Raw genomic sequence first — 10,328 nt, 5'->3', positions numbered from 1 at the left:
TGTGGCACTTACCTGGAACATTGATTTCTGATATAAACCCCTCTGCATTTGTCTCACTATTTGCAAATTAGGCAAATTACATCAACCACCACATAAACCTAGTTATGTTCATTTAAGCATTATGTAAAGAGTATCAGAAAGCCCTAGCAGTAGGAAAATGCCTTCCTAAAACTAGCCACACTAAAGGAAAGCTGGGCTTTGTTTTTTCTCTTCCCTTCCCGTCAGAGGGCTGGGCACTTCTCCGCAGATCCCGTCCAACGTTGCATTCCTCCCCATCCTATGTCTGTGCACAGCAGACATGCTCCAAACAAAAGAAAAGGAACATGTGTAAGTACAAGACTCTCAGCCTGTGTTGCTGTCCTGCCTAGCCCATATAATCCCCGTGCTTTTCAATTTTTTCCTTTCTTTTGGCAAAAGGGTGAAGGCAGATTCTGGGTTGTTTTGCGAAGAAACACCCCATCTTGTTCTTATGTAGAGATCGGTGCGTGCGACAGCGGTCTGGAGACAAGCATCGGCACTGACGCACACCTCAAGCACTCCTGCCTCTTTAGTGAGATAAGGAGAATGTAAACCAGCTTTCACTTTTCTCCCTCTGTGTTATTTTGTTGTTCTAATGGTCTTCATTAGTTTGGCCAGATGGTTTTCCTCCCTTTGCCTGCTAAGGCCCAGTCCTGCAAACACTTATGCTTTCTTCTATGAACATGCGTTCAGCATATGCATGGGTCTTTGCAGAATTGGAGCCTAAATTTGTTTCTGTTTCTGAATTCCAAGTTGGATTTTGATGTAACAGTTATTTTATATATTAAAATATCAGGTTTCTGCCCACACACATAATGCATGATGTATAACAGACCTTGCAAGTCAGCCATTGGAAAAGACCACTTAATCTGCAATTTATACAGAAGGAAGAGTTACTATTCCTTGTTTTTCAGCTAGAATTTATACACGACCAAACTGTGAAGGTGTCACTCCTCAGAAGCTCCATGATGTACATCTGGTTTCACATGCTGTCATTTTGCCCACAAGCTAAAATCATAAGCTGAAACTCCACAGAGGCTAATGAAAATTATTCCCCTTTGAGTTGCTTTATTAAAACGCAACCTCAAGAAATACTGGCAAGTCAGGAAAGCGACTTTAATCCAATACTTGTTATCCTCTTCCACAGGTTTTAAATCACTCTCTTTGCTCCCTACTTTGAGCAAATACACCCTTATTGTTTTCCTAGTCCTGCTATGACCTTCTGGGAATGTTTTCATCGTGTAAAGCAACCTGCAGTTCCCTACTTTGTAAATCTCATTCATTCCAAGTGTTAACACTAGCTAATTCTCTGCTTTAGAAAGGAAATCATGTTTGTTTTTTTGAAGAGTCTGCTGGGAAGAGGAATATTTGCATTGAAAATTTTTTTTTCCATTTCATAAATTGTCTTGAGTTTTCTTCCCAGCGGGCAACAGAAGACTGTTTATATAAGTGAAGAGGGAAGCTTATTTTCCCATTACTTCCACAAAAGTACGATTAACAGCGATAACTATGCTAATTATTACACTAACTGCACTTGGAATGCACCTTACTGGCTGGAGAGGTAATGCATTTGGGTAATAATTAACTCCTTTTTTCCTCAATTACCTTTTATTAGGAGAGCAGAAGGTGTCAAAGTAAAACAGCTGCATATCTTCCAAGAAAAGCTCGTGTTTTCCAAAGGAATTCAAGCGGAGGTGCTTTATTAAGAGAACTAGTCAGGACAAACATTCACATGGCAAACTCGGCTGTTCAGTTACTTGGCTTCTCTCTAAGCCTTCTTGGCCTAATTGGGACATTAATTGCTACTATTCTGCCACACTGGTGGCGAACGGCACACGTAGGCACCAATATTATAACAGCTGTGGCCTATATGAAAGGGCTTTGGATGGAGTGTGTCTGGCACAGCACCGGCGTCTACCAGTGCCAAGTTCACCGCTCCCAGCTGGCGCTGCCCCGTGACCTCCAAGCCGCCCGTGCCATGATGGTAATTTCCTGCGTCCTTTCCGCGCTGGCATGCGTGATTGCTGTCATCGGTATGAAGTGCACGCAGTGTGCCAAGGAGACTTCTGCCAAAGACTCCATCGCGCTCTCTGGGGGGATTGTTTTCATCCTGGCTGGTCTCCTTTGCCTGGTACCTGTTTCTTGGACTACCAACGACATCGTTACAGATTTCTACAACCCCATGCTTCCCAGCGGGATGAAGTACGAGATGGGTCAAGCTCTTTACCTTGGCTTCGTCTCCGCTTCTCTGACGATCCTCGGTGGCGCAGTGCTGTGCACGTCAAGCCAGTGTCGCGGGAACGAGACACCTTACCAGACGCAGCCCAGCAGCGCAAGAAGGACTGCTCCCTCCTATAGACCACCAACTGTCTACAAGGGAAACCATGCTTCTTCCCTGACATCTGCTTCCCATAGTGGCTACAGATTAAATGACTACGTGTGAGTTCCCTGAGATCTGCCTGCAGGACACAGCTGCTTTATAATTTCTGTGCATGGCATAAAACAAAGCTATGATGACTTTTAATTTATAAGGGTTGCGATACAAAGTTTACCATTGTTCATTTCTTCCTTTCCTTTCTTTTCGGAGAAAGAAAGAATGCGAATGCAAAACTACTTGCTGCAAAACCTGGAAAATAAATATAAAGGAGGCTGTGAGGTTCCAGAGACAGCACATACCTGCCTACTTTCAGTTAGACTTTTGCAGGCGGGCAGTTTTGCTAACAGTAATGGTTTGGTTTGTAGTTTCTGCCCCGTGACGAGCACTAAAGTGGAACCGGCCACAACTTGTTGTTTGAACAGTGCTCCGACAAAAGACGCCGTTTTGCCTAAAACGGAGGACTTTGTGGTGAGACACCGTGATTTTCAGCAGTGATTGCTGGCTAAGTTTCTCATTTCCATAATGGATGAATATTTCGTTATGACAAGGTATTAGTTTTGCTTTGACTTAACTTTTTTTTTTTTTTTTTAATAGTCCCTTGAAATATGAATTTCAATAGCATTATGACAGGTGTATTTGACAGTATGTTATAACCAATATTTTAAATTATACTACCACGTTTTGACCTTATCAAAATAAAATTTTAGCACATTTTTGAAACAAGATGATGCACCATAATGGAAACAAACCATCTCAGTGGATCAGAATAGGGTTTTTAAAAATGTCAGTAATAGAACAAAACTAGACATTTGATGTTAAACTGTTATTAAAAAAATAAAAAGAAAAAAATTAAGTATCAGAATTTATAACAGAATGAGCATTTAGCTCTGTAGCAGATTCAGCATTTTGTACAACCTATGCACTATATAGGTCAGAAAAACAATTTCTAGAATCCTATCCCCAAATCCCATGTAATGAAAGGTACTAATTTCTTAGGCTCAGACCTGGTGGTTTTTGCCTGGGGTCCTCACTGAAGGTGCGTTAGGGTTAGTAAGAATATTTCCATCTACTCCAGCAGCATTGGGGAACTTCCACTCGTCCGGGCTTTGGCGCACAAGGCAGCCTGTGTGCCAGCAGAGGTTACACACACAGATCGTAACCATTGCCTGTCAGGAGGAGTGAAAAATCAAGACATTTACTTCTAAAATCCTTGCAAAATGCAATCATTCCACAGTGTGTTCAAACAATTAAAACACAGACTAACGAACAAAGAACCCCAGCCCTCTCCATTTCATGTTACAGTGTAACATCTACTAAAATGGTATAAGTGGTATAAATGGTATAAAACCATTACAAAAAGTAAAAGCACTAGATTCCTGTTAACCTCAGAAAGCTATAGACTCTCCAGAACAACATATGGACCAACATACTGATATTTAATAGGGTTAAAAAAAAATACTTCCAAGAACTGTGAGGCAACTACACTTGCTATACTTCATTTGGCAAAAAGCCTGTTTGCAATTATGTTATCACCTGGTAGCACCTCCAGAGCTGGGATCCTTTCAATATTCCCCTGGTTTCACTCTGAACCTTCCCTTCCATGGCTGATCACTTAGCCATTTTTTTCATGTTGATTTGAATTGTGACAGTGGTTTTGAGCATTGATGCCAGTTGTCATCATCATTGTTTTTAAAGAACGAAGTGGCATTTCTAAGCAATTTGCTGAGACCAACAATAACAAAAAAGGATCTGGGACCAGGCTTCGGTAATTGATCTGTAACAACTGATTATAAACTCATATTTTTTTAACTGTAGCTGTTACATATGATGTGAAAAAGAAATGTACAGAAACTTCACTGACTCTGCAAACATCTTAATAACAGACTCTGAGGTGCAAGGAATGGACAGAAACTGCTTTGACAATGGCTTCTTAGGGAAGATGGAATCCAACCCAACTATTCATAGTCTATTACAGATTTTTCTGGGATGCCTTTTTAGGACAAAAGGTAGCCTAATGAAGGTGGCCAATTACATAGGGGTTTTTTCTGCATTTACATTACAAGAGGTCTAGCCAAGTGATTATGATATCAACTTTGTGGCTTTGGACAGCTATGAATACTGGAACACAAGTCCAAGTGCAGGAAATGGGCTTGTGTCTCATTAGGTAGTATGTTTGCTATATGCTGATAAATTAATTCACTTGCCAGGATGCTTGCGCTGTGGGAATACTTATGTATAGTGCTAGTCTTACTGTACAAATTCCCAGGCAAGCAGGATACGTGACAGTAGTAGGAACGGTTTATAAAGTCCTGGCAAAAATACATGGAAGTGCTCTGATGTCAACAAAGAGAGAGAAATGGTTTCTTTCACAGGGGCTTGTGAATCAGTGGATCTCATTCCGTGCTAAAACTGACATAAATTTCTGCTTCTTTCCTTCTTTTTTTAAGCTGCCATTTGAAACAAAACCCATATCCATTCATCCATTCTAGCACCTTTAGAGGTCTGGCTGCAACTACTCCAGACCGACATACGTGTTGATACCCCGAGCTCGTCCCCTGCTCCCCCACAGACCGGTGGCCAGGCCCTGTTCCCTGCTTGCGTGGAGGCTGCTTTGGCTGTCCTGCACAGGCGGTGCAATGAGGCATTGCTCGGAGACCTTAGCCAAGGAATGAATCCCCACTGCCCTTCCTTTGCTGGTAATCCCTTGGCAAACAGTGGCATCGGTAAGTGACAGAGTGTCAAGGAAAGGGGACCAGTTTCCTGGACCACCGAGGTGCTGTCTATGGGAACGTGCTCTAGGGCTGCCACAGGCCTGATTCTGCCCACCTGCATCTGCTGGGTTTTTGCAAAGTCCCGTGGAGGAAGATTGATTTATTTATTTATTTAAGTACGGACTGCTTTTTGCCTCCAGCTCACTAGAGCTGAAGCACCAGCCTGCCCTCCCGGCGGAGGCACTGCAGGGAGGCGAGGAGGGGATCTAGGGCGGGCAGAAGTTCCTTTTAGCAGTGCAGGCTTTGTTTGTGCGTGTGATTGTGGTTACACCGCATTTTAATCAACTTCAGTGCGACGTTCCTGGAGGAGCAGGGGTGGGAGACTTGGCGGAGAGGCGTAGGTGGAGGATGGGATTTGGCAGCAAGAGGATATTGTGGTTAGCTCTGCGACATCAGGTGAGAGTGAGGACTCTGCTGCAGGATCAGGTAGAGATGGAAGCATCTGAGGTAGGGATGGAGGCTGGCCTCAGAGAGGCTGGCAGCTTCTGAGGCTGCAAGGAGCTCTCTCAAAGATGCATCTAACCAGGACCACCATGGGGAGGATGGGATGAGGTCAAGCATGCTGCTCCCCACTTTGGCAGCCTCCCTCAGGGCTGGTGGACTATCTGTTCTCCAATCACCTTGGATTTTGCCATCTAAAATATGGCAGGCCTTGATATTACTTCACAGAATATGTCAGATGTGTAACTCTGATTCAGGGCATCACAAACAACCAAATACAAACCAAAAGAAATGAAGAGAAGAAAACATTCTAGTGACCTCTAATAGTGCTGCTAGAAAGTGGCTAATAGACCAAAGGAAGAATATGTGCCATTCTGATATTACTGAGCCTGCGGGATTAAAATCATGAGCTCCCTTGCAGAACAGTATCTCACCAACTCCCTTCATCTGCAGGAAAGGGACCTGACCAACAAGTTGTGAGAAGAGACTGGTCTAATGACATGAAGGCTAGATTGGACGTAGGCACAGAGGTAGACTAAGACCTTCCTCAGGTGCAAGGCAGGTGGGTGGAAAAAGCGACCTATCTCTTGGCTTGAAGTACAAGAATACATTAATTTTAGGCCCCGAAGAAACTATTATGTTCAAGCCCTCTATTCCCCACAGCAGAAGTCAGAACACTGGGGGAATACATAATCTATCAGTGAGTTTTAATGCTGCTCAGGCTGGAAGTCATCAGCCAGATCTAAATTTGGTAGATTACAGGTAGGATACAGCAAGAGCACTCGTGTCCCCACAGACCTGAACCACAGGTTTCAACCATGGCTTATGCTGAGCTTCCACCATGATCCATGTGTTGGTGTAGGAATCCACTGCTACTGAAGTGGTGAGATCCCATTTCCCCTGCCCTTGCTGCCCCAGCTCCCAGCCGCCACTTTGCACTTTGGTCCTCTCTGTGGACAGTTTAACTCCTTGAAAAGGCAGAAGACAACTACATCAAAGAATGGGTTCATTTTGACACTGAAGTTAGCTAACCTACCTAGAGAAAAGGTGTGAGGAGAGACACAAAAGGCATGCCTGGGAGGGCAGGAGCAGTGGGAAAGGAGGAGTAAGGATAGGAGTGAGCAAGGATTTCCTCTTTTGCCAGCAGGGAGTCGGTCGGTCAGCAGACGGGCACAGCTGCCCTGAAAACAAGTGCCTGAGGTGCACCGTGATGTTCACTGTCACAAAACCAGACAGAGCTACTGGCAGACAGAAGCTCTCTGGGTCATGAACTAGTTGGTATTTTTCTTCTGGTTTTTTCCAAAATGCCTAGCCCAAGTACTGGAGTGAGGTAACTGATAAACCATAGCAAAACTTAACTCATTTCTTCAAGAAATATGTCTGAGTTAACTAATAAGATGAGGAAATGAACTACATTCAGTAATTAATTAGAAGTTCTGCTATCTAAGGCAAAAATTATCAGACCATTCCTACAATTAGCTGGTAATTAAGGTTTTTCACATCAGTGTATTAAGATTAATAGAAAATCTGTGTCCACCTGTAAATATCTACTGCTAATTTACTGTTTACTTTGCCATATATCCCACAAGATGATTTGTGTAAGAATGATAGGCAAGGGTAAAGTGTTTCATGAAGTCCAGGAGCAGCCTAAAGAAGAGCTGAAAGATTATCCTCTTTTTAATCCCTAGCTGATCTACTAAAACATTTTATCCCTTCCTTGCATGCCTTGCTTTGCTGTGCACCATAAGAGATATGTTCATTTCTGGTTGCTTTCTTAAGAAATTATTCATATAGCTTAGTCCACGTGCTCCAATTATCCATATTTCCTACTCTTACCACTAAACAGGCACCTGGTCATGTTGATTCTCAGTTTAATTCATATCCTTTCCTATTCTTCTGCCCGTGACATCAGAAGACATGTTTGAACCTAGTAAGGCTTGATCCTGACCAAGCATAAATCAGAGGAGCTCAGCTGAAGTCATGTTACCCCTCTTTCTTCACAGTAGGTCTAGAGGAGGTGTCCTTCGCTCAGAAATCTGCCAGTTTGCAAGACAGTTTTCCATAAACTCAAACATCTGAATGGACTTAAAGTGTTCCACAGAGAAGAAAGGCAAGATATACTGACCTCCCTCTTTTTTCCTTTGAAGAAGGTTTCCTGGGGGAAAAGGTTGTTAATTTTATTTTCCGCTGTAAGCATGAGGAAAATACATTCATTTCATTAGCGCACACCTAAAAGATCTTTGGTAAGCAAACTGTTAGGAAGTAGAGTGAATAAAAGGAGTGAATCAATGCGCAGATTTGATCTGTTAAGAGCATATGTATATACTTCATATATGTATGTGTGGATATATAAAATGGTGAAATTCTGGCTCTATTGACTTTAGTGAGGTCAGAATTTCACCCATAAGCTTATTATTATTGTCAATACTTCCAAGTCTATTATAGAGCTTTTAACTAAAAGGCCTCCAGAGCAAAGAGAATCAAAGTCATGGGAGTTTTGCCTCTGTAAGAGAGATGGCAAGGAAAGACTTGCAATGGCCATTTCACAAAGTGTTTCATATTGAGCAGAGTAGTTGTAACCGGTGGTACGTATGAGTTAGTCCTTCCTTCCACTCAAGTCAAGGACAATCAATTTTATTTTTAAAATGTCATAATCACTGGTATTGATCAATGCTCCCTAACGGGGGTGCTCTCGAATCCATACCGGCTTGGGCTATTGCCACTTCCCTAGCAATTCAGGCTCAATTAGGCCACCTTGCTAATGCATGTCAGCTTCATTTAATTGCTCTCAGGCCCACAGCGTGAGAAAAGGGCAAGCTGACAGAGTAATCCCACACTTCCACTTTGCAGTGAGCTGCCTATTTGTTTTATTTGTTCACATTTTAAAGGGCTAAGCACTTGTTATATGGAAAACACAGGAGAGCAAAAGTCAAGAAGTTTTAATAAGCCTTGGAAAACAGAGTTAGAACTCAATTGCTTGTGCAAAGAATGTTTTCAGTACTTTGAAAATAAGGTGGATTTTGTAGCTGATGAGGGTGCTGATGAGTAGCGTTTGTCTCATGGAAAACTCAGTGGAAGCGAACGTCTTCTAACAGCCACATCCTGAGGAAAACAACCTGTTTATTTGTTGGTCGGCTGTAGCAGAAGCAAATTCTAAAGAAAGCTGGTAATGAAGTGGGGATCATAGGGTTATAGTTTCTTCCATAATATTTAACATTAATGTTAATAAATTAGTAACAGGGCAAGAGATGGATGGGAGCAGGCCAGCAAAAGGGAAATAGCCATTAAACACCTAAGATCTCTAATCTGTGAAAGAAGTACATGTGTAGCTCACATTTCCCACAGCAGAGCAGTTGTGAGCTGAAACAAAGAAATCACCTGCGAGTACCAAAGCGCCTAGCTGTAGATAGAAGCTCTTGGGCCTTTGCATGTAGATCTGAAACTAAATACCGGAGGAATTAAAATGCAGCTGTGAGGTAAGTGAGGGAAAAGACCTCCAGGGGGGCTCTCTAGAGCATGGTGCCCCCTTTATAGTTGGGCTATGTGTGCCTGGACACCTTCCCACCTCCTGGCTAAAGGTTAGGTTTGCTGAAGGAATAAAGACCTCAGAGTAAAGCTTGGAAGGTGGAGTAGACTCAGTGGCAAGAGTCCTGGGCTGTCAGCTCCAAAACCTGATGTGTATCTTGGGAATCAGACCTGCATCCGACCATGAAAGGCAGACTAAGGTTGCATTTTATTTTTGTTTCTTTCTAATTTTCTTATTCCAAGCGGTGGATGCTGTTAATCAAATGTCTGCTTCATATTTGAGGGAGGGGAGGCAAGGTGCATCCAACAGATTTTGGGTGCCTTGATTCCCTGGAGCCAGTGGCTCTGCCTAAGTGACAGCGTAGTCTATCTGGAGGGACATATGCTCCAGCTGCAGGCTGGAGTAAGCTGCAGGGTTGAGCCAAGCTGATGTTGTCTTTCTGCTGCCAGCTAGGGGCTTTGGAGAAAGCACTGTCCTCAACATCACACCTGTAAGCCTGTCTCCTGGAAAAGATAAGTGGCACCACCTCATCTCCATAGCTCTGCAGGCTTGCTATATTTATCTGCAGAGCTGTGCCCTGTGCCATGTCTGACAGGACTGTAGTAGGAGAGAATTAAAAAGAAAATATGAAAACAAACTCACTCCAGTACCGGGGATGATGTGGTTTCTTGCCTCAGTCTTTCTGTTTTTCATTGATTTCTTAAGTTTTTTTAATTTCCAAGCCATGACAGGCCTCTCTTGTTCCTGGTTTCCTCTGCTGCAGACTCTCCAGGTTGCTTAGCTTATGAGATTACTTCCCTTCTAGTTTTAAACCTGCTGAGGGCAGTGCACATGACTCAATTTATAGTACAGAAAACTGAAACCACCCAAGACAGGCAGGGAAAAAAAAGATGTGGGCTTCAGTCTGAGATTTTAGCTTAACTGGACTGAAAACATTCCAATACTCCTACAAAGACATACAATTATTGGTGCATGAGGGCTATCAGATGGAAAAAGTGCTTAGAGAGGCCACTTACAAGTGCTCTATGGTTCCTTGCTGTTGTCTTCGAATAAAACATTATCTGATCACTGCACAAGGTAATTGAGTTATCTGATACAGCTAGCCCTCACTTGTATTCCTCTTCTATGAGTTATTTTATTAGAACTATCTTGTATAGCATTTTTTAAGAAGTCAAGAACAGTACTGGTTATTTAT

At 42.8% G+C, this 10,328-nt stretch overlaps 1 protein-coding gene across 1 annotated transcript; it reads left to right on the top strand.

Moving 5' to 3' along the window:
- The first annotated feature begins 1,750 nt into the window (after positions 1-1,750).
- Positions 1,751-2,461, top strand: CLDN14 (claudin 14). The gene has a single exon (XM_049835037.1). The coding sequence runs from the start codon at positions 1,751-1,753 to the stop codon at positions 2,459-2,461; it is 711 nt and encodes a 236-aa protein (XP_049690994.1).
- Positions 2,462-10,328: the final 7,867 nt, after the last annotated feature.

Source organism: Accipiter gentilis, chromosome 32, assembly GCF_929443795.1.
Source record: "Accipiter gentilis chromosome 32, bAccGen1.1, whole genome shotgun sequence".
Lineage (NCBI taxonomy): Eukaryota > Metazoa > Chordata > Aves > Accipitriformes > Accipitridae > Astur > Astur gentilis.
This window is presented reverse-complemented; position numbering and strand designations above follow the sequence as displayed.